At 42.3% G+C, this 27,605-nt stretch overlaps 1 protein-coding gene across 2 annotated transcripts in view; it reads right to left on the reverse strand.

Moving 5' to 3' along the window:
* The window catches only part of LSM7 (LSM7 homolog, U6 small nuclear RNA and mRNA degradation associated), a 166,254-nt gene that overhangs the window by 95,223 nt on the left and 43,426 nt on the right, over nt 1-27,605 (reverse strand). For both annotated transcript variants that reach the window (XM_044090620.1, XM_044090619.1), the window contains exon 2: nt 16,052-16,148. In XM_044090620.1, coding sequence (XP_043946555.1) covers nt 16,052-16,148 — 97 coding nt within the window. The remainder of the gene's footprint in view (nt 1-16,051; nt 16,149-27,605) is intronic.

A 27,605-nucleotide genomic window follows, 5' to 3' on the forward strand; every position in this document is an offset into this window, starting at 1 on the left:
CTCACTGGGTCTCTGCTGAAAATGGACCAACAGCACAGTCAGATACCTCCGGTAAAACAAATGTTAAATAAAAAAAAATGTTCTTTTGAATCATAAAGCAACTCTGCTGCAGAGGACTTGATCAACAGCATCAGTTTCTTGTTAGGACAAGGTACAGGAATGGTCTCTAGGTAGGATATTGAAGTGCGAGTCTGCTTAAGCAGAGTTTTTTTTTGTCCTGATAGTGCTGAGATGAAGTTTCTTAGTGCATTCTGGCACTAACCAATAGGATATGGTAGGTGCAAGACAGACTACAATCAGTATACCTGAACAGTTTTAATTCTTCAGAGTAAAACCCTTTTATTTACAAGGAGAGGAAAAAATGGCTGTAGTACAGAGCCATGAGTGACTCTTAAGGGGACATTTAATCTGGCAGATAATGGTCTTTGCCCAAACAGCTTCTAAAGTGGCACTCAAAGAGAAGATCATAGCTATAAAGGGTCATAACTGATGTTCAAAAACATATCACCACTGCAGTAACCCAAGTTATATGGCTCCTCCTCCGCAATAGTGGTAGCCCACACAAAGTTATTTCGGACAATGGTACCCAGTTTACCAATACATACATCATCTTGAATTTACATAATCATAGAAATATACCCAGTGACAACCTACTTGGCTCGCCTGCTCAGAGACTTCTGTTTGGGCAAACCAGAACAACCTTGCCTATCAGTTCTAGTTTGTTGGTGCCTAATGCTAAAAACAGAGCAATCAAAGCCAAAGTACTTAAGAAGTATTCCTTTCAGAAGTCTAGCTATGATAAAATGAGCTTATTTCTTAGTCTGTTGAAAGGAGGACAGACAGCGAGGATGCAAACGGCGAGAGGCTTTGATCAAATTGGTCAAGTGAGTGGTACATATGCGGAGCGGAGATCCTACTTAGTGGAATCTGAGGGTACAAAATACAGAAGAAACCACAGGCATCTTCTGGTGTCTGAATCAACATCGCAGCAGTGTACCTGTGATACAGACTAGATCTCAGAGCAACCCAGACATTGTTCATGTTGAAGAAAATGTCTTGGTACCTATTCCTGCTCCTGATGATGTCCCTAAAGTTGAACATTCCTTAAAGACCGTCTCTGTTGCTAGATCCAATTTTTGTTATATAAATCAGGTCGTATTTCTAGACCTAGTGTAAAATGCACAGCAACCTAGACACGATTGTTTTATATATGTGTTTAATTTTGTACGACTGCATGTCAAAGAATTAGTTTTGTATAACTGCATGTCAATGAATGCTGTCATTTTAGTGCATGACCCATTTCTCAAAAAGGGAGCATGTAGAACAGTGTGTGTGTGTGTGTTGTAATTTTAAGAAGCATTTCCAAGTGTAGGCACATACATATAAAAATAGTGAGCACGTGCAGGCAGCAGTGCCATTTTGAGACACAGGCACAGTGTTAACATGTACGAGTGCAGTAGTCAGTTTACAAATAAGTTACCAAGCCTTAGTCCTGATGGGTTTCTATATAATTAAGCTGCCTGAACCAAACCCACAACAGTCTGTTTTATCCTGACCGGACGAGTAACAGACTCTAAGGAGATCTCTGCGTCTGCCCCAGGGTCCATGTTGGCAGTGGAGAGGAAGGTTCTCTTCCCGACTGGCCACCCTGCCATTCTGAACACATCCATGAGGCTTCTTTCTCATGAGACTGAGTGTGCCTCTAGGGCGGTCGGGACGAACGTTACCATTAGGCAGCATGCCTGGATCTGGCTTTATGCTTTTTTTTGGAACCCTTCGATGTTGTTCAAGAATGCCCCCTTTGATGGGTTCACTTTGTTTGGCCCTGCTGTTACCGATACTCTTATCCAGAGCGAAAAAGACGGGAAAACCTTATCTGCAGTCAAGATCCACTTCTCTACAGTCAAGATCTGCTTCTCTATTCCATAACATTCCTTTTCTAGGAATCAACATAGGGTCAAAAGTTGTGGTTTCGGAAGTTTCAGGGCTTTTCCCAGGATGTTCAGGGTCAATCTTCCCCCAAAGGCAGAGGGAGAAATGACATGTGCCAGAGGGGGGGGGGGTCCAAGGAACCAAGGGTCTCGAGACTCATTCTCAGACAGGCCCTTTCAGCAATCCTGAGGGATTGCCCAGCTACCCTACTCTGGAAGCAGCTGGGAGGGTGCCTCTCTGCACCAAACAGCCTGGGAGTCCATCACAAACGATAGTTGGGTGCTCCAAATTATATCCAGAGGTTATTCCAGCCCATTTCTTCATCCTCCCTCTCCAAAGGGAAATCTCCCGGACGTTCCACCTGTCCAAAGGGAGGCAGCAGCCGTGGAAAATATAGTCAGGCTGCTTGAAAAATTAGTCATCCAGCCCATCCCCCCAGACCAGTCCTAAACAGGCATTTATTCAAGGTTCTTTCTGGTGCCAAAGAAAACGGGGGACTTCAGACCCATTCTGAACTTACAACCCTGAACCTGTCCGTTACCAAGACAAAGTTTTGGATGGTCACCCTACAATTAATTCTGCACTTTCTGCAAAACAATGACTGGATGTTCCAGTAGACCTTCAGGATGCATGCTATCACGTCAAAATGAACTGACACTCCAGACGGTTCCTTCGCTTCTGGCTGGGAGCCACTTAATTCACAGTGCTCCTCTTTGGACTCACCACCGACCCCTGGGTGAGTACCAAAGTGATGGTGGTAGTGGCGGTTCACCTGTAGCTGCAGGGGTTCCAGGTTTTTCCTGCCTGGGCGTTGGCTCCTCTCTGCTCTCTTCAGGCATCAACTGATTCAAGTTAGTAACTACATCCTTCTAGCTCCTTCCCTGAGCATTACAATCAACCTAGCCAAATTGATCAGACATCGCAGTGGTGCAGCGGTACTGTTGTCGCCTCACAGCAAGATGTTCTCTGGTTCAATTCTCAGCTGGAGTGCCATCTGTGCAGAGTCTGCATGTCCTCTCAGTGTTGATGTGGGTTTTCTCCCACGTTACAAAGGTACGCATCTGGAGAATTTCTCCCCGGGCCTCCGCTGAAAATTGGCTTAGTTCCAAGTTGGACTTACTCAGTAAACAAATGTTAAATTAAATAAATAAAACCTTGGAACCTGCTCAGGTCTTCGACGTTACAGATGCTCGGCTAGATGCAATAAATACCTCCAAACAGGTTACTTTTGCTCCAACAGCATGTGAAGTCTATTCTTCAGACCCATCTCCACCCCGGCACATATGGTTCTTTAGGCGTTTGGGTCCATGGCAGCCACGATAACCTTCTACCAACTGCACATCTACACTTGAGGATACTTCAGTGGACCTTAGCGGTATAGTGGTCCCTTCTTGAACTTCCTTTATCATATCCGGTCTATCAAATTTGTTGGGACTCTCTTCGGTGGTGGCTCCAGTCCCCGAACCTCCTTCTGGGCTGCCCATTTCTTCCTCCTTCCCCCTCAATCACAGTGACCACAGACACCTCCCTGCTCAGGTGGGGGGCATTGCATGGGATGAACAGTCCAAAGGATGTGGTCCCCTTGGAGACCAATCTGCATATCAATGTCCTGGAGATGAGGCAGTGCTTCTGGGATTGCAAGCCTTTCTTCCTACCGGGACTACTGCCATCCAGACGGACATGTCCATAGTCTGGTACATCTAACAAACAAACAGGATGGGGTGGGGGCAGCAAACCTTATCCCCTTTGTCAGGTGGCCAAGATTGTGGGAATGGGCAATCTCCTCCAACCAGTTTCTGATGGCAACACATTCTGGGCAAGTCCAACATTGTAGTGGACAGGCTTAACAGAACCATTCTGAAGCCTTACGAGTGGTCTCTGAATCCTTCAGTAGTGAACATGATCTCTCAAAAGTGGGGTCATCCCTGCTGCGATCTCCTTCCAATGCGAAGTGCAGTGAGTTTTTTGCTCTGATCCCCTCCACCGGGGGAAACTGCACAGAGATGCTCTGGCTCATGCTTGGCCCTCCAGTCGACTTCATGCTTATCCTACTCTTCCACTGATCCCCAAGTTTATTCAAAAAGCACAATGGTTGAAAAGCAAAATCATCATCATAGTCTCCTTCTGGCCTCGCCAAGTTTGGTTACCCACTCATTGGTTTCATCTAGTTGAGTCTTCCCTGGACCCGGATGGTTCCTCACCCGGACTTAGCCTGAAGCTCACCACTTGACTGCTCCAGTTTCCGTGACAGCCAGGACTTCTGGGCTCTTTTCGCCAGTCAAGATCATAGTTGCGGCTCATAAGGCTTCTACTAGGAAGATTTATTCCAGTAAGTGGAAACGTTTCTCTGTCTGGGCTTCTCAGCACAATCTGGATCCGTTTACAGTCCCTGTAATTTTAAATTTTCTAGCTCATATTTTTCGCATTGGTGCTAGTTTTTCTACAATTAAAGTTCAACTGGCAGCAATTTCAAATTTCCATGTGGGGGAGAATTTGGCCTCCTTGGCTTCTCCAATCTATGCAAGGCCTTTTTTAAAGGGTGCATTCATTCATAGCTTCCTATCAAGGACCCCACAGATATAACAAGTTTTACAGGCTCTAGTTTAGCCGCCATTCGAACCAGCGGCCACTGTTGCATTAATTTTTATTGTGGAAGACTGCCTTCTTGGTGAATATTACCTTGGCCAAGAGGGTCTCCGAGTTGCAGGCCTCCTTACCCTCTCTTCCATAAGACAGAGTGACTCTTCGTACTAACCCCATCTTTCCTGCCAAAGCTGGCCTCTGAAGCTATTAACCAGGTGATTAATTTGCCAGTTTTCTTACCGAATTATCAGAACAAAGGGGAATACAAATTACATTTACTTGATGTTCATATAGCTGCGATTTTATTTGCACAGAACCAAAAGTTTGACAGTCAGATCAACTTTTCACGTCTTTTTTTAAGCCAAGTCTGGGAGAGCCTATTTCTAAGATCACTTTTGCTCACTGGATTTCCAGCTGTATTTCTACGGCTTATCATTCCAAAGGTTTGTCTCTACCTGGCCCCATCCAGATCAGCATCTATGTCTGCAGGCTTTTGGTCCAGGGTTCCTTTTGACGATATCTGTTCTGTTACTTGGTCCTCTTCGCATACTTTGATCTTCCTTACAAACTGGATATTCTCTCAAGGAGCAGGGCTTCCTTTGGCTCAGCTGTGCTCAGAATATCCTTCCATGAGGTCATCCCAAGGTTAATGTAGACAGGGACTCTGTCCCATAAATTTAAGATCAAATGAAAAAACAACCAACACCATCACCACATAGACGTTATGCGCTTACCATAACGTTTTATTCGAGTTGTTGCTTTTCATTTGTCTTTAATCATCCCTCCCTCCTTCCCCTCGACTTTTTGGCTGTGTAGTGGACTGGACAGATTTAGACACAGGCTTCTTCTTGGTCTGAGTTAAGTCTGCATGTCCCAATATCTTATTTGGTCAGGGATTAAGTTTTTTTTTCTGCTGGGGGGGGGGTTGGTGCAGTTCTGCAGCAAGCTTGATCCGAGGGGAGGGAGAGGGAGGCATTACGGGTAGGGGAGAAGCTCAGATTTTGGCTCAAGTATACGGCAGAGTTGTGTCTGTGCTTCATAGACTGAAGACAAATGAAATCCAACAACTCTGATGGAACGTCATAGTAAGCACGCACTTTTTTTTTTTTTTTTAATCATCATGTCCCCATAAATACAGATACTGCTGAACCAATTCATGTGTGGGCACATAATTTACTGCTACAGCTTTGTTTTAGCATAGTGAAAAGATTTGAAACAATCTCAAAATGTTCCAGAACACTAATGGCTCTTTCTGGTTTTGTCAGGTATAAAATAACATCATCTGCAAACACAGACAGCTTTTCCAGACTACCATACCAATTATATCCTTGAATTTTGAGTCCCTTGTTTCCTTTGCCAGTGGCTCTAAATATAATGCATATAACAGAAGAAAGTGGACACCCCTGCCTAGCTCCTCTGCTCAAGCAGAAATCAGAGAGGACCCCAACCACTTTAATTTTCACCTTCAATCGTTTGTATACATATCTTTCTAATTAACTTTAACTTTTTCAAGAAATGCATCCGTTTCCCTCTGGATCATTATTGTTCCGTTAATGTTGTCAAATGTTTGCCTCCCCTCCACAAAACCACACTGACCCATACCCATCAGTTTTGGCATTACTTTAGTCATTCTTTTGGCCATTATAGACATGGACACTTTATAGAATTGTGGCTTAGTATTGAAAGGGGCCTGTATGAAGCTGGGTCTGATGGATCTTTACCCTTTTTAGGTATTACAGCTACCACCGCTTTCTTCCAGGATGTTGGTACTTTTCCTCCTTTTAAAATACTGTTAAAACAAACCTTCCAGATTTTTCAGTTTTTTTCTCTCCTAGCTTCCAAACTTCCACAGGAATACCATTTATTCCCTGGGACTTTACTGTATATTGGTTCCTCTTATCATTAGGTGTTAGTAATCTAGTTTCGACCCCTAACCTTGGCATATTCAATTCCAACATAAACATCTCCATTTATATTTTTTGTTGACTACCATATGTCTCTGCTTTGTACAGACTTTCACAGAATTTCCAAAATATTTCTAATCCTCTACAGGATCTCCTGTCACCTTCCTTGTTATAGGCTCCCTAAGCTTGGCAACAATCCTTTCTACTTTCTGTTACCACAGTCATTGTGCTAAAAGTTTCTGCTACTACTATAACAATAAAAAAAGGTTGCTTAACAGCAATCTTTCTAAAGTCGTGCATATCAAGGTAATCCCTTATTCTCTGCTTAGCATTCTGCAGTTGATCCTCTTCTTGCTCTGCAATATTCTGCAATACTTTAACATTTGCGAGTCCCTCTAAATAAAATTCTTTCTTTTACTTCTACCCTATTTTTAAACTCGACCTTAATTTTATCCCACTCCTTAGCGCCAATATCTTATTTTCTATTTCATTACCCTGTGTTTTTGGTTATTATTGGTGCCTTCATCCTCAAAAAACTTCTGTAATTACGTCATATCCAAGATTTTTCATTCGCCTCTAGATAAAAAAAAAAAAAAAAAAAAAAAACAGATACAAAGTGACAGCTTTTTCAACCCTCATTTTCCAAACTTAATTTATCCTCATCATTCCTAGGAAAATGAAAAATGCAAGAGGCCAGTAATCCAAGAAAGTTACATATGGTAATAGGAATCCCTCCTTCCTTTCCAGGGGATTCTTTCCTGCTCAGAGAATCAGATTGCTCCGTTTCCTCCCATCTTGCACACCATGCTCTCTCAGGGAGTAATAGAACCAGAGTATTACATCTTATGGACAAAGATGATTACGGAAGGATTTTACTAGTCCCCAAACCGTAAGAATGCTGGAGGCCAGTACAGAATATTTTGGCTCTAAAACTCTATGTCAAGATTCCAAATTTCAAGATACCACTTCCAAGTTTTGTGCCTGCGGTGGTGCAGAGGTTAGCGTTGTCGCCTCACAATAGGTTCTCCCATTAGATTCTCGGCCAGAGAGCCCTCTGTGTGGAGTCTGCATGGCCTCCCCACGGTCAAGTGACATCTAAAGATATGCAGGTAGGTGCATGCATGAATGGGTGTGCCTTCTTTGAAGGTTGGGCATTGGGCCGGCAACTCGGCACTGTAAAAATCCACTGCCAATCATTAGCAGACTGGAGTTCTGCTGTGGCGACCCCTAACCGGGAAAAGTCGAAAGAAGACGCAAAGTCTTGTGCCATTGATCCCAAAGTCTAGCTTTTTTGGTAAAGCTGGATGTAAACAATGCATGGCACCACAGTCCTACTGCCAAACAGCACAGACATTTGTTATATCACGCTTAATCAATTCGCCACTTCACCGTTTAGGCTCTCTGTTGAACCAAGGGTATTCACAAAATGCCTACCTCCAGTCACTGCTTCCTGCAAACTCCCAAGGCATACACATTTTTTTCATATCTGGATTGTCTTTATCGTTGCAGACTATTTCTATCACTCAATAGTCTCTAACTGTGCAGGAGCTTTTACTCATTTTGGAATTTCAAATCAATTTGTAAAGTCTCCTATCATCCAGTCATACAGGATGGTATTCCTGATGTGCTTGATGGCCTTTGTTTTGGTGGGGAAAGGCTGTCCCCACGGTAATGTAGAAACACTCCCAAAAGGTTTTCCTGAATTTCTCCAGCATAAACCAAGCATCAGAAAGGGTATTCCTCAAGATTCTGTGGTACATGGCGGTACTCAGATCATTCTGGACCCATCAGAAAGGGTATCCCTCAGGACTCTGTGGTACATGGCATCAATGATACTCAGGATTCCCTTTGCCAGACTACACATAAGGAAAATATAGTGGTACTCTGATCATTCTGGACCAGCATTTACACACTGACCTTTCAGATTCCTGTTTTAGGACTTAGAGAGATTTGTTGGTGGGTAGACCAGATTGTGTGCAGTGCAGGTCTTCCACTCTCCCTTCCGATTCTTCCCTTCAGTCAGTAACCACAGATGCTTCAGAACTGGCACAGCTGTGGTATCAAAGGAGTAAAAGTGCAAGCTCTGTGGGATCCTGCAGACAGAGAGGAGCACATAAAATGTTAAGGGGAATGTTGGCTGTTATCAGTGCTATGAAAGCCCAGAATCATCTCTGGTCCCCAAAGACCTCTACCAGGTGTACTATACTGAAATGGTCCATAAAACAAAAGCAGTACCAAATAACATCCCCTTTGCAGACTGGCTATGACAGTCTAGGCAGTACCAATTCAACTCTCTCTCACTGTTCAGGCTACATGCACTCTGACAGCAAAACCATACTGAAGACAAGCTCAGAAGGACCAGGATAAGACCATCACACATGAAAACTTCATCCTTGGGTCTTCCAGTCTTCTCCGGCAGTAAGGAACACCTCAAAATAACCTCCCTGCAAAACAGACTAGAGAAATTCTACAAAAGGACTCCTTGCAACAAGCCTGGAAGACGGATACTTTTTCATTCCCATGGGCAGGAATACTCCTGTACACTTTACCCTTTCAACTAATTACCGCGGTTATTCTAAAAATCAAGGATGACTTCCTTCTGGCCAAAGCTACTGTGGTTCTCCCTACTCTTCAATCTGGCCAAAGGTAATAGCCACATACTTCTCCACAAACCAAATTTGCTCACAAGACAGGAGAAAAGTTTGATGCAACCTAATCTGGAAACCTTAGGAATGCATCATCCAAATAAGACTTACCATTTAGGCACCCTTTTTCTGATGACATGCAGCAGGTACTGAAGGAGGCCAGGAAACCTGCCACTAGACTAGGAGTAAGTAGAAACTTTTTTTGTTGGTGCCACTCAAGTAACCAGGATTCGGTATGCCTGGATGCCTTTGGTTCTTTATTATTTCTGGGATTTACTGTCCATTGCTTTGTCGTAGTCTACCAAGTTGATTTGTCAGCAATTTCTACTAGTTTGCCCTTAAATCTCCCTTTCTAATAAGGGAAATTTTTTTGACAATGGTCTTTCACATCCGCCCACATAGGATGATATTTCAATTTTGTGTTTGAAGAGCTTATTCAGTCTCCATTGAACCAACTCATGAGGCTGAATTCAGGTTAACATGGAAGATGGTATTTCCTACTGCTCTGACATCTGCAAGGCAAGTATCCAGAGTTACAAGCACTTAAGGTGAATTAGCGTTACTTCATTAAATTTACAAAGACAGAGAACCAGATTCCAAAAGTAGTTGTGCTCAGTGCAAATCTGCCTGGACTCCAAAACACTTGCACTGTAAGTCACATACACTGACAGCAGTGAGGTAACTAAGAAATTCCAAAAGACCTGTTCCCAGTCCAAGTGGTTACTTGGACTGAGAGCAGGTTTTCTGAAAACTGGCCTGGGTTTCAAGAACAAAACGCTACCTTTATGCCTAAAGTAATTGCAGAACTTAAACAAGACTATTCAACTCCCAGTCTTCTTTCCCAAAGCAAAGATTCTTCCCTCTAAGATGTACAGAGGCAGTTCAGATACCACCTAGACAAAGCATGACCTTTTAGGAAACCTGACCAATTGTTGGTCTCTTGTGAAGGCAAGAAAAATAAATAAATAAAAAAACAGACACAAAGCTGACCATTTCTAGTCGGTTGTCTCATTACTTCTGGTTACACTCACCAAGCCTCTTGCAGGCAGACTTACAGCTCATTCAATAAGAACATTAGCTTCTTTGGTAGCTTCTTGGAAGGGATGGACTCTAGAAATATTCTGGAGGCAGCAACTTGGTCCTCTGTACATACCAAATCATTACAAATTGGATTCCTTTTCTAGATCCAGAACATGCTTTTGCTAGGACCATTGTCCAGGGGCACCTGGAGTCTTTATTAGCCCAATCAATTTTTTTCCTACTCCTAAACTATGGACTCTACCCAAATATCTTAGGTTCATCAACACGTTGGGAGGGTGGCCTAATGGTTAAGGTGTTTGCCTTACAAACACAAGGTGTGGGGTTTGAGTCTCACAAGGGATAATTGGCTACGCTTAAAATAGCTCGCAAGGATAGCCAGCTTAGTACTAATCTATGAACCTAAAGTACAGTTCTGAAAGTACTTACAACAGTAGATGTTCTAATGATCTCCCTGCCTCCAGCACCCCTTGTCCCAATGTTTATATACTTTAGAGCCAGTGTGTGGCTATTTTATAGGTTCATAGGTAGGTACTAGGCTATCTGTCCGAGGGCGTTTATAAGCCTAGCCAGAGTGTGTTGGCTTTCGCTGCCCCACTGACTAATTAACTGATCCTCTGTCAAGCAGAGCCAATGAAGTGATCCCAGGGGTGTATTTTCTGTTATCCACTCATCAAGGTTTCTCTTGAAGAGTGTTAGTGAAGGGCTCTGCCTAATGTAGTTTAGAATTTTGTTCCAAAACATAGGGAGTCTCTGACATGAATCCATCCCCTCCAGCATGTTCTATTTATTGTTGTGGTGAGGTTTAGCTCACTAGAGTGCGTGGCTCGGAGTGACTTGGATTTCTTTAGGTGGAGCATGCCCATCAATTCTGAGTCGGACATGGCTTTGCAAGTCAGGCATAGATCACCTATGAGTAAGCGATATGCCATGGAGTACAGCCAGAGCTTTTTCAGTCAGGCTGCATAGGACATATGTTTGAGGCCAGTAATCCTCTTGGTGAGGTGCTTTTGTTGTCTCTCCAGCTGTTGGAAGTGTCTTGTGAGGTACATCCCAAATGGGGCATTGTACTCTATGATGGGTCTGATGAGTGACGAGTAGAGGGGCACTATAACCTCTATTTCTAGATGCGAACCCTTTAATAATTAATTAAATGAGCCACACAGGAGGAGGATTTCCTAGCTACTTTGGCAATATGATTGTCAAGAGAGAGATTACTATCTAGCTGGGTCCCCAGATCTCTTATTACCTCTTCCGTATTAAGGGGGCTGCCACCCATGTGGTAATTTGTGGGTGCTTTGTTTTCCCCCCAAATGGGATGACTATGCATTTTTTGGCATTTAGCTTGAGGCTATGACTGACACCAGGTGTCCATCTCAGTAAGGCCCTTTTGGAGGATGTCTGTGTCAGCCGGAGAGTCAGTTATGGCTCTCAGTTTGCAGTCATCGGCGAACTTTGTTAGCCATAGTCCTCCTGTGTTTGCCTGTACTTCTGAGAAGTATATACAGAACAGTAAGGGTCCCAGGATCAAGCCTTGCAGGACACCACTTGTGACTGGTTCAGACTCTTACCGTGCGAGTTCTGTCTGTAAGCCAGTTGGCCACCCACCTCGTGGCGTAGGGATTTATGTTCAGGCTGGGGAGTTTTTCTGTAATACCAGAGTGGGGAATGGTGTCGTAAGCCTTGGTGAGGTCAAGGTAGGCTGTGTGAACAACCGTTCCCTCGTCTATGGCCTTGGTGACCGTCTTGAAGAAGTCAACAAATGTTTGGAGGTTCCCAATGCCTTTGGTAACTAGTTCCATGATTATGTACTCCATAGCCTTGCAGACCAAGCTAGTCAGGTTTATGGGGCGATCGTTACCAGGGTCAGTTGTGGCCCCTGCTTTGTGGAGTGGAATAATCGTTGCTGTGCTCCATTCTATGGGCACGTAGCCTGTGGAGAGGCTGAGGTTGAACAGCGTGTTTAGGCGGGGGGTTAGTTAGTTCTGTAGTTCATGCAAGATGCACCCTGGGACACCATCTGGCTCCATTGACACTGTTTTTGGCTTATGACAGGGCTATTTTAACTTGTGCGTCTGATTTCTGGGACACTACATTTTTCTGGTATTGTTGTGGACCGTTTTGGGGGTGAGAGGGGGGTGAAGTTTGCACTGAATCTATCTGCCAGGATGTTGGCAATATCAGTAGGTTCAGTATATTTTGTGCTATTTTGCACAAGTTCAGTGCATATCTGCGAATTGCCACTTAGATTCTTAACATAGCTAAAGAAGGCTTTGTGGTTATCTTTTGAATCCATGGCTATTTTTCTTTTGAAGTTAGCCTTGGATGATTTTATGAGGGACCTTAGTTTCTTACCGATACTGACCGGGATATCTTTCCTTCCTGGGATTTGCTTTTTTTCTGAACAAGTATCCTCCTCCTATTGTAAAGCCTGTTTATGGCAGGGGTCCACCAGACTGGTGTCCTTCTCTTAGAGGAGTGAGTCTTAGTTTTGCTAGGGATGGCACAATCCATGCATCCTTGTAGGTGCTCACAGAGTGCATTTGTAAAGGTTTCCGCATCTTGGGCAGTGGTATCCTTTAGCGTGGGGGCTGTGAAACTTACCACCTCTGTCTTAAGTAAGGTGAAGTTTGCTTTAAATTTTTTTTTTTTTTACTGTGGTTTCCTTAGTGGGGGGTGTGGACATCCGGAGTGATTAGTTTATGGTCTGATTAACCAGTGACAGGTTGACCTCCAGTGTGGAACACTGGTCGCCCAGGTTTGTGATGACCAGGTCCAATATGTTTTCACCTCTGGTAGGTGAGTTTACCAGCTGATCCAGAGCGTTGAGTTTATGAATTCCAGGAAGCGCTGGGTCTGGGAGTTGGTACTCTAGTAGTTTTCCAAGTTAATGGTAGGGCAATTAAAATAGTCCAATATCAGGGTGTTCGGCAGGACCTTCATGTTTTCCAGCGTCTCCAAAAAGGTGGAGTGGTGGTCCTGGGTCATGGAGGGTGATCTGTAGCAGGCCACAATTTGCACTGCAGATTTGCCCAATGTTAGTTGCACATGGATGATTTCAGAGTATCATGCTGCGCCACTAACCTGGAGGTGTAGGTATCCTTGATGAATATGGATACACCCCCATCTTGTGTGTTTCGGTCCATGTGCTGTGGCTGAAACGTGTGCTATGAGTTGGTAGTGTTGGGGTGCTCTCTGGAGCCTTGAACCAGGTTTCATTTACTGCACAGATTCACCCTTCCGTATGTAGTGTTTGGTCTCTTTTGTAGTACATATACTGCAGGCTGTTGCCTCCCAGGAAAAAATGCTCTGAAGCTTTCAGCACTCCACCTGCCTTTTATATGATGTACCACATTGAGAAACTGGCTGGTGTGCGAAGGGGGATGTCAGTAAACCCATACAGCTTAGACTACTACAACAGTGTTCCATTACATTTACTGTTATGGTAACTTCACTTACACAATTTTACCTTGTACAACGGTACTGAATGCAGTGGAGAGGTTAAACACATTGATCCAACAACTTGGTCACGATTAGTTCGGCTGGTCATATATGTAATCTACAACTAGTAGGCTGCAGAAGTATCCTGGCTAGACCTGAAATGTGGCATATTAAAAGATAAGGTTACATTTGCTTAAATGTACTTACAAGCAAAAGCATTTCCCTAGAAAAGTTAGGAGTGAAAGGACTTAAAGAATGATGACTTTACACTCCTCCTTTAGGCATAAACATGAAAGACAGTGCTGGTTCTCACTTCTACCTTAAATAGTTCAGGGCTATTTGGACCACAGTCAGGTCTTCAACCCTGTGTTCTGCAGAAGCAGCAGAAATATTTTCTATTCTCCCCTCAAACAGCCATCAAGCTTATTTATATGTCTATCCTTAGCCAGGCATGTCAGCCCTAACCACTTCCACGCATGCCCACTCCCCACCTAGTGTGTGTGTTGCTAGCCAAGTGTGCACATCCTGATCTTTTACCTATGGATGTTAAGACAGCCAAGCAGAAGAACAAGCAGCCCCCAACCCCCATTCAAGGAGGGCAAGCCATTAACTCCAATAGCAGCTTGTTCCACCAGGACGTGGGCCAGTACTTACTACAAACTGTATGGCACAGTAAAGGTTTAAATTGCTCTGTACTACAATGTCAGCAGTAGCATATGCGTAGTCTCGATGTTTTAAAAGCATGCCAGAACCCCATGAAATAGACATAAGCAGTAATTGTTGTTAGGTGCAGAAGATTTAGATCCCACACACACAGTTCTGAGGTGTCACTGCCACCCCCCCCCCCCCAACAGATCATGGATATATTAATTTGAAAGGGAAATGCACTAAAGGCAGGTACCCTCTGCTATCCCCTTCGTTACTGATGACAAACTGGAGGGCTTCACCTCCAGTTCATACAGTTGATGACAAACTGGAGGGCTTCACCTCCAGTTCATACAGTTGTGTTTTTCTGGCTGCTGGAGGTTCTTTACATCTTTAATATGTACACATAATCTTTTCTGGGCTCACTTCCTGCAGACACTATACTCCTGCTGCCCATCCAAGCTCTCATGTAGTGAGTGCTGGTTTCCTATACTGACACACTGTACAACTCTTCAAAAGGACAAGGGGAAGGAGGCACTGGTAATGCAATTATCCTAGAGACTGTCAAGTGTAAAATTGTCATGAATTTAAACATGCCTTAGTTACAAAAATCTGCATTTCTTCTTTAAGTTGCATTACAAAACAAATAAAATAAAAAAAAAAAAAGTGCTAGGTCCTGTGGATGAGGTGTACCTTGGTTCATATTAGCTGAAGTAAAGTCCCACAGTTTCTACAAGTCTCACTCATTCCAAACCAGGAGCACAGATTTCAATACTTCATGCCTTCCCTACCATCCAATAAAGGCATATAAACCAACCTCTTGCCCAAAGCGGAGCTCCATTTCTCCTATTCCAACTGTGCCTCCCTGTACTTACACCTTCTTTAGCCTCAGATAACCAATGCTTTACATTTTTTCCTTACTACATGCAGTCAACAATGCTATGTTACACACACTGTATGGCTTAACAGATCACAACTATTTGTAGCCTTTCACAAAGCAGCTCACTTCACCACTATTCAAAACCATTCCTCAGCTTCCTCCTTCACAACCACAAACCAGGTAACTGATACATACAGTCTTGCTACTCTTAAGCCTGGACACACACTTGCATGTCCACATGCAGATCGAGCACACGTATGTCCACATGCACACGTGCAGATCCTGGGCACACTGCATTTCCAAGTTACACATGCAAATGTCAATAAACAGAGAAAACTTCCAACACACAGAGAGGTGCACTTTATTTACCCCTTATGGTTGTATTAATATCCTTTGCCACCACTCTGCAAAACAGCTACACGGTCACACCATAAATTAGCCAGCTTGCCCAAGAGTCTACATCCAGTGAGAGATGCTCTTGTCCTTCTCCTTCCTCTTTCCAACACCCTCCCTTCCAAAAACAAACAAAACAAAAATATGTTGCTTCAAAGTGCATGCCCTCCTTCTCTTTCAGTCTCCTTCTTGGATCAAACTGTATGCCCTCCTTCTCTTTCAGTCTCCTTCTTGGATCAAACTGTATGCCCTCCTCCTCTTTCAGTCTCCTTCTTGATCAGACAAACCTCCAACCCAGTTCTACAAATCTACCAGTTTTAAATAAGTTAACTCCAGATGAGTTTATGCTCCTTTACAGCAACATTTCCTAGACCAGTCATGTAAACTGCAGCAAACTTCCAAAAGATTAAAATAAAAGGTCTCCTACCCTCAACCTCCAAATCTGGCCCGCTAGAATTTCAGATCCAGTAAAAATGGGTATTTTGCATTAGAATGAAGCAGTAAGCAAACAAGTGCAGTTTAGAATCAAGCTACTGTACGACAAAAGGTTTAAAGACAGAACAAGGGGAAAAAAAAAAAAAACATTTTACCTTCTCTGCCACCTTGGAACTTTACTCGAATGGTTTTATCAATATATTTTGAAAGATCTAGAATACTTTCTTTCTTTTTCTTCTCTTTATCCTGCAGCTAAAAAGAAAATTTCACACTGAGTTTTTGAACACCGCTTTGGATAATAATAAAAATAAATAAATAAAAGTTTACTTACTAATAGTGCAATAAGTGAAAAAAAAAATCATTGAACCAGTGACTGCAGAGTTTGAAGGAAAACATGCCAACCAAGAAACGTTAAACTGCACACCACCCATCAAAAATGTCTCAGTCACTGAAGATTTTAGAACTGCATATACTTTGGTAATAGTCTTTAGAACAGAAAATAGGATTCTCAAAATTAAAAGGTGTGCACATATACATTTCATTCAAGCTCTGCATGTTCCACTAACTTTGCAGCAAGTTCTAACGCTGCAAGCGAAGAATACCCTTTCAGTGAATGTACTTCAGCAATGAAACATGCAAGTTTTCTAACAAAAAAAGACAATTGAACAGAACTAAATTTTGTTTTAAACCAAGGACCTGATTTTAGCAAACTACACAGAATTCTTCGATCATAGCTCAGCCTACTACAGTTATGACATTAGCAAATACAGCTTAGCTTGTTAGATTTGCATCCTTGGCATATAACTAAATGGACATGGATGACATTTTCAGACAGATGTTCTTTAAGAGAGAAACAATAGTGAAACTTGAAATTACGCTGTGGTGGAGCAGTTAGTGTGGTCGCCTCACAGCAAGAGGGTGTCCCATTCGACTCTCGGCTGGAGTGCCTTCTGTGTGGAGTCTGCATGTCCTCCCAGTGGTCGAGTGACATGAAAGACATTCAGGTAGGTGCGTGTGTGAATGGGCGTGCCTTCTTTGAAAGTTGGGCGTTGGGCTGGCAACTCTGCACCGTAAAAAAAACACTGCCAATCATTAGCAGACAGGAGTTCCACTGTGGCGACCCCTAACCGGGAAAAGCCGAAAGACTTTTTTTTTAGTGAAATTTGAAATTACTACAGCATGCAGGAGAGGGGGAAGATGTGCTCCCAATGAATATCATGCCCCTTGTTCACAAGTTCCATCCTTGTAGGGGTTAGCAACCTCGTTCACAATTTGACAACTAAAACTGAATACAAAACATTATAAAATAAGTATATAAATATTTGAAATTTTATACCCAAACAGATAATACACGGTAAATTCCTTTGTCTAGCAAAAATCCAAAGAATGGTTACACGATGGTCCTAAATGCTGGGACAATTCCCAGATAGTGAAAGCTGGCTATTAACAGCACATCAGGGATCCCACAGAAACCAAATTCAATCAGGAATAAAACCCATTTGAAATAATCCAGGAATGTTTAAATCATAATGTGGGAAAGTAAAGTAAATAATGTGGGAAGAAATAGCCAGGGAATTGTTATGGCTAGGCTTGTATAGGCCCTAGGGCTGATAGCCTAGTACCAACCTATGAAAACAAATCACAGATCACATACTGTGCAACTACTGCTTCTGTCTGACCACATTTGATTTTGGAGTGAATTTATTAATTTAAGGTTTGGATCCTTTTTTGCACCTATACTACTGTTTGGGGTGAAACAAAATTTAAAACAGTTTTTTTTTTCTTCTTGAGAGATTAAGTTTGTAGCTAGGTTCAGAAAATAATTCCTTTTCCATCCATTGAGTACAGCTGAGAAACAGGAGTGTCATTTACCTGACGTGCGGTGTGGTCACTGCTGCCACCTCAATGCACTGGATTTTTCCCACCCAGCTGTGCTTTTAAACTGGTGGCTTTTGAACTGCCTGCCCCTACTATCAATTTGACTGATAATCCTCCTAGTCTCATCTGCTCATTCTACTGGACACAGATGAACTGGGAAGGCCCTCCCTTTAAGACTTTTAAAGTTTGAGTGTTCTTTTATTTTATATCATGCTTGCTTAGTACACTGCATATTTTAGAGTATTCTGCATCCCCTCTCCAAACTTACTTCAAGATCTGTAACATGTGGGACTAGGCTACCAATCAATGGTGAGCGTAGGAACAAATTCTCAGGAATCACGTTGGGGTTATTGCTTTTATTCTGCAATTAGTGACAGGAGCAGCACAGGTACATTGGTAGTGTCTAAAAGGGACTTCAGTTTTGAAGAAACCCTCTTTAGAACCTTTGTGCAGCTTGGATTTTGGTTGTGTCAACTTCTGTAGGTTCTATCCACAGTTTCTGCTAATAGAAGACAACAGCAAGTGTACTGAATCCGTAAAGATCTGTCAATAGTACTATTTGGGACTAATGTTAAGCTTTTGCTTGTGGTGAAAGAGGGAGCAAAGTGGACTTTACATCATTTTTAGAGTACTGTTTTTGCCAGAGTACTGTTGTTTTTGCCAGTGGTTCCTGTGTACTTTGAGTATTTGGTGCTCACATTAATAAAATGATCATTTCCTGCACTTTCAGCTGTTTAAGTTTGGAGTCCTGCACTTAAAGGCTATTTCAGTAATTTAAAGTTAGACACGTCGGGTCTGCACTCTAGTGACTGGAGATTACCCTGGTCTCTTTGTGCTTAAAAAAAAAAAAAAAAAAAAAACACACAGGAAACCTTAGTATGCACTTACTGTGACTGGCCACAGGGCTATTTGCTTGTTTACTGGTTTTGAGGCTATATAAAGAGATGTTGCATTTGTGCAATGATTAGCATTGCACCACAGCAGTTAAGTGCACTGTATTGATGCAGGCAGCTAATTTTTCTTATAAAACTTCAATTCTATTGCAGTATTTAGTCGTGCAAAGAGCAACTAGTTTGTGCTCTGAGGAGCACTACCCAGCGAGTTTAGATAGTTTTGATTGTCTATACTCTTACAGCACCCAAGCTAACCAGCTGTAAACCCCTCATCTCTCTTGTACCATCCCCTTGTAGAGCATGCAACAAGGATGTGTAACCATGGATATCACTTTCCTATCTCTGCAGACATTTTGGTGGCTATGGGTGTACTGAGGCAATGTAGTAGTCTTATGTTTACAGACAGCCCACCAGTTCTTAAACTGATACAGCAAGCAACCCATCTAGTCATTTAGGTTATGTTTAAAAGGAAGAGGAGTTGCACTGCTCAGCATGCAGGGCAACTTTAAATGACCCAGTGCCTCCATAACCACTGGAATAAACTGCGATGATGCAAGAGGTTATCTGCTGGCGAAAATTTTGGTTGCTGTTTCTAGGACTGGAGGAGCCATTGGAATTGAGATACAAGAGGTCCATGACAACTGGTTTCTAACACCATGGTATGCGAGACAGATTTCCCCTCAAAAAATAAGGACACAGCCTTCCAGACCCACTTGATAGCTTGGGGACTTCAAAGGTTCACTAAAAAGATCACGTATTTGAAGTCTTTCTAAAACTATAATATGCTTAGTGAGATGCACCCCAAAGGTGGGCACTGTACTCTATAGTCTAGTCAATGCAGAGAACAAGGAAGAGATTACATCCTTAAAGCTCAGGATAATCCTTTAGCAATAAGCCTTGCTAAATAAAAAGGATTTCTTGACTAATTTGTCACATGTTGATCAAAAGAAAGGGAATTTAAAGTTCCAAGGTCCCAGAGAACACTTTGTTGTAGTATGGCGAGGGGTCTCAGACTACATTTTTGTCTACATAGTATGGTGAGGGTAGAGGGTGTGTATCAAAAGGGACGATACTACACCATGTTAATATTTAGTTTGAGCCCGGTTTAGTACACTCGCAGTTTACAAAGGACAGTTCATTCTGGAGGGCTTGGGTCTCAGGATGAGGCAACAACCCCCTTCCCCCCAGTTTACAGTCATGACAGACTTCATTAGCCAGAAGTCCTGGCTCTCTGCTTGGAGATCCGAGAAGTAAAAGGCCTAAAAGGAGAGGTCCCAGCATAAAGCCCGTACAGACACCACTGGTCATTTTTATACTTCTGCAATGTACACTGTGGGTTCTGTCGGATTGTTATCCATATTAATAATGCATGATCAATTTTTAAAAACTTTTAGCTTATGTACTATCCCAGAAAGGCCTTGGCCAGTTCAAAATTTTGATATGTACTGTAGGGATACAGTGTACAGCTTCCATAACTCGTTTGAAGTTTACCAGGTTCAACAGACAGGGTCTACCCTTCACAAAAGGAAAAAACGTTGAAAGGTCAAGTCTAACAATCTTGATACTGTAGTTTGAGGTCATTTGTTGTAACCCTTATCTGCCATGTCATGGAACACACAAGACTTGATAAGCTTTCAAGTCCCTGGGTTGGCTGTAAGGCCACCTTTATGAATGGGCATCATCACTGCTATGCAACACTCTGGGTTTAAGATGTGGTCTGCAGGGGTTACTACTAATTAAGCAACCAGGTGTATTGTCATTTGTTTGAAATATTAGGAAGGTTTTCAGGGTCAGAATAGGAGGGGTCATTAGGATTACCTTTACAGCAATGCAGGGTACTGTTGCTTAGTTTTTTTTTAACATAGGTAAAGGTAGAGGGTGACATGTCTGTAGTCTTACATCTTTAAAATTCATCGGGGGGCTGCTGTAAGGGTTTGAGAAGTTTAAAAGGTAGTCACAAAATTTGTGATCAGACTTCACTGCAGAAGATATCAGAGGAGTAGTGTAAAAGATTGCTGCATATTTCCAAGACTCAAGTAAAAAATGCTGCATTCTAGTAGTAGTATTTTTTTAAACCAAACTGTTAAAAGGGAGTTACTTTAGGAATTAAAAGAATTTTTGGGTATAGCCCACGTTGCTGGTACAGGGTGTCCCAGGTTTACTTGAGGGGAGGTAAAAAAACAAACAAAATAACAGTTTTTGTTGAGGGAGATATTTAGAACACAGGGACAAAGGTGCTCTGTAACAAGCTATCAACTGCTAAATACTGCCTTGAATGATCGGTACTTCAGTTCGAATCTCCTTGGAGGCAATACATTCCTTAATCAATATTGGAGCTCCACCACAGTTACTACTTAGTCTGAAGTCTTGAAAAGCATAAAACCCAGGCATACAGGTAGTGCGCTCTATATTTAAACTAACCTCAGTAACAGACACGGATGTTTTCCAAATACATGCATCTCTTAAGATCAGGCAATTTACCTCCCGATTAAAAGTATTTACATCTCTCACAAATTATGTTGAAAACAAGTTCATAATCTGGCAGCATATATCAGTTAATACACTAGCAGGCTGACCTTCCATTTTGTCCGGTACTTAGGTGTTTATACAAAATATACAGGTGGATTTCCAGTGAACACACAGTATTTTCTCACTTTGGGGGAAAAGGGGAAAAAATACTTTTAGGTACTGAACTATGCATTGAGCAGGCAGAACAACATGAAAGACGACAATTACATTTTTAGTCTGTGTTAGAGTGACCACAATTCTGCCAGTAAGCGGACTCTAAACCAAATTCTCAATGGCAGGAGGACCACACAAGTAGAATGAGCACTAACTTTTATAAAATATATTTTGAAGTGTTTTTTTTTTAATTATTAAACAGCGTAAAGGGTGGGATCAGAGCAACATATTACCTCACCACACTCAAATCACTCTTCATTTGGTCATATATCTTTGACCAGCTGCCCTTTTTTTTTTTTTTTTTAAGACGTGGTATTTTTCAAAAGCACCTAGTGGGGGGGGGTTGGGTTAATTTAATACCGTCTCTCCTACCAATTGGATTCAGCTATTCCTAGTAAGTGGCTGCTGTAGTCTATCACATATGACCAAAAACCTTTATCTGTTAAAAAACATTTACACCCTCCCCCGCATACAACTTCCAGATGTTGTCTTACAAACTATCACCAAAACTGCATTCCAACTACATTCTTTCCTTATATAAACAAACATCCTTTGCTGAATCATTTATAATACAATCATATACATGAAAACAAACCACACTGACATTTTCACTTGCGAACATTATACACAAGATACAATCTTCTATACAGTAACTGTCAATCGAACATTATATATATCTCAATTTGTTCCTTCCCTTAAACTTCATTCCTCCTCCAAGACATTATTCTGCATGTATTGTTCCCACAATTCCCACTATCTTCTATGCAGCTTGCTCCTACCATTTCTAAAGATCCCACTTCCAGTTCCTTTACCTCTGTTACTATATTCACTACTTCTTGAACGGATTGTTTAGATTTCCATTTTCTAGCAATTCTGTTTTTGTTGGCAGTCACCAGAATTAAACTCTACAAGAGCTATGTCTAGGCCATTCCAATTCTGTATCACGGCTCAAAAAAAAAAAAAAAATCTTTAGTTACACCAGCTTGCTCACTCAGCATTTCTGAAAGTAGTCTGTATGGAATTCACATCGCTACACAATTTTCTCCCAACTATCACAGTACCTTGTCCTTTCCGGCATTTAGTGAGAACAGCTCTATGTCCGCTGACGGTAGCTTTATCATCTCCCCTCTGGCAAGTTGTAGCCCAAGGACCCTTTCATAACATGCCAATATACAACTACATACGTCATGCAAGGAGTGGTTTTAGTAGGGGCCTTATAGAACAGATGACCTTCTTGCTTCTGTGAGAATGCATTCCGGCATGGTTTGCTGCTATCATTGCCCTTCCACTCTGCTCCTCGTGGTACATTCCAGGAGCAGCCAACTTTCCTGGGTTCACTTCCTCTTCCTGTAACTACCCCCCCCCCCCACACACACACAAATTGAGGAGCTGCAACATCTCTTTTGGAGGTGCTGAGTGCAGTCCTCTGCACTACATCCACCTGCAATAAACCTCAAAACTTCAACTGCTACTTTGAAAGCTGTGTCACCTTTTCCAAATCCTTCATTACAGTCTTCTCCTACATCCTCTATCATGCTACTGCATCACTACATTTGCATACTCTAAAAAGATGGAATGTTATCTTTTATTTCTACCAGATATGTCCCAACATAAATCCACTTACTCAGTTTTCTTATTCCTCACCCCATAAATATGCCTTCTCCTATTCAGTCATTTAGTTCCAGAAATACAGGTTTTGAAAATAGTAGTCCTCAGGTAAGTAATTATAAGTTCATATGAGTTTAGCAGGCCAACAGCCCTAGAGCTGTTACAAGCCTAGCCATACTTACCCAAAGTTGCCCCAACTGCCAGTAGTTAGGAGAGTGAAGTTTGCAGAGGTACAAGTCTATGGTATGATAACTAATACTAACTGCCTCTGTCCATGAGGGACACAGGTGCCACTCAGGCGTGAATTTAGTCACTCACCCATTGAACCAAGACCTAAAGATTCTAGGTTGAGTTTGAAGAGGGTCAGAGGGGGGACTATGTTTCATGGGAATGGGAAGCTTGTTCCAGAGAAGAGGTATTGTCTGGGAGATATATCTACCCCTCCAGCATGATTTGTTCATGTCAGAGGCAAGGTTAAGATCCCTACAGCGAGTGACCTTTGTGCAGTTTGGTTTACTAAAATGTGCAACACTTCCTTGAGGGCCAGGTCAGAGACTACCCTATAAGCCAGGTGCAGAACACCTCTTAGCAGCCTGTAGGAAACAGCATACAGTGAAAGGGCTTTCAGTCTGTGTAGGACTTGTGTGTACCCTGTATTTTCTTGGTGAGAAACATCTAGGATATCTCTGACTATAGCAGGTATCTGGTGAGATATATGCGAGAGAGAACAATGTACTGAATTAAATCGGTCTGATGAGGGCAGAGTAAAATGGAATTATAACATCCTTAGATTTAGATGCATTGCCTTTACTTATGAGATGTGCCAGGTAGAAAGATCTCCTTACCACTGACCACAGTTGGGTTGATAGCATTCTGAACTTCAACCACCAAGTATCCAGATCATGCCCCACTGGATCTACACTTGGTTGAAATTTTAATTAGTAGGGATACTGGCTTTCTCAGAGGGAAGAATAATGCATTTTTTGCATTAAAGCTTCAGTTTACAATAGTCAGTAAGCTTGCTCAGCCTCAGGGTGTCCACGTTTGCCTGGACGTCTGGGAAATAAAGTCCAAAACCTAAAAGGTCCAAAACAAAACCCTGTGGTACACCAATGGTGACTGGTCTTTGACAGTATGTGCCCGCATCATTGAGCCAAATGGCTATCCATCTGATGTAGGGGTCAATTCCCAAATGGGAGAGTCTCTACAATACCAAAGTGGGGGACAGTGTTAAATGCCATGGCTAGGTCAAGGTAAGTGGTCTTTCCCTCATCAAGAGCCTTGGTGACTTTCTCATTGAAGTCAACGAGGTTCAACAAACATGATCTACTATTAATGAATCCGAACTGGGTTGAGTCTAGAGTTTGGAGATTACACCATACCCTTGTTAAGGTCCATAATGGGATTCTTTCCGTGGCTTTAAGCTTGACTAGCCTCATCTGCATAGGACTATAAATTCCCCAAGGTCGACCGATGGTCCCCTCTGTGCAGAGGGATTACTACTGCTGTCCTCCATTATGCCAGAACATATCTAGTCTGCAAGCTGTGGTTACAAACAGAGATCCAAGTGGATCGGCCAAGTCCAAGTTCTATAAAAGGCAACCCAAACCTATGTGGTGGGTGTCCTCTGTCAACAGGCTTTACAACAAAAGGAAGAAACTGTTGTCCAAGGGTAAAAAGGCACAAGTTTCCAATTGGAAAAACTCCCTCCTTGGCCCCAACAAGCAAATTAGATCAGTAGTGAAAACCTCCAAAGTCAATTATGATTCGAAACTAGCCTCTGAAACAAAGGCTAACCACAAAGCCTTTTTCAGTTACGTCAGAAACCTCCATGGCAAAGCCCAGGTTTATTCTGAATTAGTTCTTAATGGTGACACTTAAACTGATCCTGTTGACTTGCCAACCTGCTAGCAGACAGGTTCAGCGCAAACTTCACTTCAACCCCTTTGTCCCCCCTAAAGGTCCATTTGAAATCCCCAATACTTGCCCTGCACCTCACGTCTCCATAGATCAAATGTTTGCCTTGGGTAGGGCCTTTGACAACACAGCTTCCATGGGACCAGATAGTATCCCAGGCTGTATCCTGCAACATCTCCAACAAAAACTAGCCTCACCATTGAGCACCCTATTCAACCATAGCCCAAGTACAGGCTTCATTCCAGCAGAGTGGAGAACTGCCAGTGTCATCCCTTTACACAAAGGTGGTGCCACTACTGACCCTGGTAACTATCGCCCCATTAGCTTGACAAGTCTGATCTGTAAGGCCATGGAGCGTATTATTCTGGACCTCAAACAAGGACATAGGCAATCTCCAAGCACTTAACCCCATCCAGTTCAGATTAGTCAAGGGCAGATCTTGCCTGTTGAACCTGGTTGACTTTGAGACTGTCACCAACATACTGATAAGGGAAAGCCAGTACACACAGCTTACCTCGCCTTGGTCAAAGCCCTTGACACCACCCCCCACTCTGGCATCAATCGAAAAGCTAAGAGAACTTGGTGTAAATCCCTATCTTATCAGGTGGGTGGCCATCTGGCTCACCGATAGGACCCACAAAGTCAAAATAGGTGCCACTACCTCAGATAGCAGATCTGTCACTAGTGGTGTCCCCCAAGGATTTGTCCTGGGACTCCTATTGCTTGGCATCTACTTCTCAGGAGGTCCAAGCAAAGACAAAAGGCCCGTGACTGACCAAGTTGGGTGCGGTCATTGACTCCTCAAATGATGTTAGCATACTTCAAGAGGGTCTCAGCAACAAATGACTGGTGCCAAAGTCATAACGTTAAGTTAAATGCAAATAAATGTATTATACCATTCGACAAAAACACGACCCCTATTGATTACTACATTAGCAGCAACCCCCTAAACACACAACCTGTGGTGAGAGACCTGGGTACACAAGTTGACAACAATCTCACATTTGATCATCATGTAGCGGCAGCTGTCAGAAAAGCCTTATTTGGTTCACCTCAAGTAAATGGATTGCATCCAGAAAAAAGGAGGTTACCTCCTCTCTGTACTCCTCCCTCATTAGGCCAACAATTCAGTACAACGTCCCATTTGGTATGTACCTCTGCAAACACCTGGATCAACTGGAAAGGTCACAGAAATACCTCACAAAGAATCCATGGCCTCCAGCACCTGTCCTATGTGGACAGGCTCAAATCAATAGCACTGTACTCTGTACTTTACAGAGGTGACCCCTCTCTCAACTTCTGAGAGAATTGCTTGGCTACAATCATCTGCATTAGAAGCTGAAGTTTATTTTAGTCTTCCGTCAAGTATAAACTTGCAGTTTTAAAAGTACTGCATTTTCATTTTTTCTGTTTCCTAATTGTGTGTTTCATTGAAGTGCGTTGTGTGTCTCTCTGCAGTTAAGCTCAGCACCCACCCTCCCCATTCTTTTGCTGGTATTAAGTGTTGGTGGCTCTGGAATTGCCCGCCCCTCTTGTAAGTCTGTATTAGAACACTCCTCCTGGGTCCATCTCATTTACTCACTTACAGAGTACAGTGAGATCATATTCGGAGTCTAGTGTTCACTCTGCTTAATAGAGAGAGAAGATGCGAGAAGGCCAACCCACTTAGGTTCTTCCTTCCTAAGAAAGAAAAAAAAAATGTTTGCAATTTATTCATCCGCTTTTACTCTATTTGTGTTTCCTCCTACTTTATTTTGCTTTTCTTAAAAGTACTCAATTTTATTCTGCTGCATGTATTACTGCTTGGTAGTAGCCTGACTAAATTGTAACTGTTATTCTAAGTCTTTTGGTTTAAGCAATTGGGCTTCATACAGGTCATTTTACATTAAGAAGGTTAGTGGTCTGCACTGTTGTGGCAGGACATGTAGCAAACATCCTTCTAAGCTGGGAATTGCTGACTGAAGGCCCAGTGTCTGCTATTCTAAAAGTGTATTAGTTCTGGCTTAAGCACTTGGGCTTCAGGCAAGTTATTCTACATTAAGAGGGTTTGTGGTTTGCACTCTTGTGGGAGGAGAGGCTGGATTCTGCCCTTCTGAGCTGGAAATTTCTGGTCACAGGCTAATTATGCCTGCTTATTTGAACGGTTTCTGAAATTGGTGTGCCTTGTTGCTGTAGCATAGACCAGGTTTAGGCCTGCCAAATCTAGCTTTGTTTGTATAACCCAAGCACTGAATCAGGCTATCTTTTTTGAGAAGGTTCCCCATGCACTCTAGTAGCAGGAGTGTGCAGTTAGAACTTGCATGATTGAAGACTGCTGGAACATCTGTTTTTACTATATTACTAGGGGCATTGACTACAACTCTGATCTGCGATATATAACAATAAGTACCCTTTTCTGTGCATGTAAAAAAAAAGTGTTTGATTGTATCTGCTTTATTTTCTGAAACATTATATACATATATATACATATATATATATATATATATATATATATATATATATATACACACACATACACACACACATATATATATATATATATATATATATATATATATATATATACACACACACACACACACACACACACACACAGTATATATATATATATATATATATATATATATATATCTATATATGGAAAAAGCTCAAACCAAGTCCCAAAGACGACGTAAAAAACGCAACCCAATGTGGAGGGAACTGCTGAAAATAAATCAGAGCAAATAAACGT

This window comes from Protopterus annectens, chromosome 13.part0, assembly GCF_019279795.1.
Source record: "Protopterus annectens isolate FY-2018-M chromosome 13.part0, PAN1.0, whole genome shotgun sequence".
NCBI lineage: Eukaryota > Metazoa > Chordata > Ceratodontiformes > Protopteridae > Protopterus > Protopterus annectens.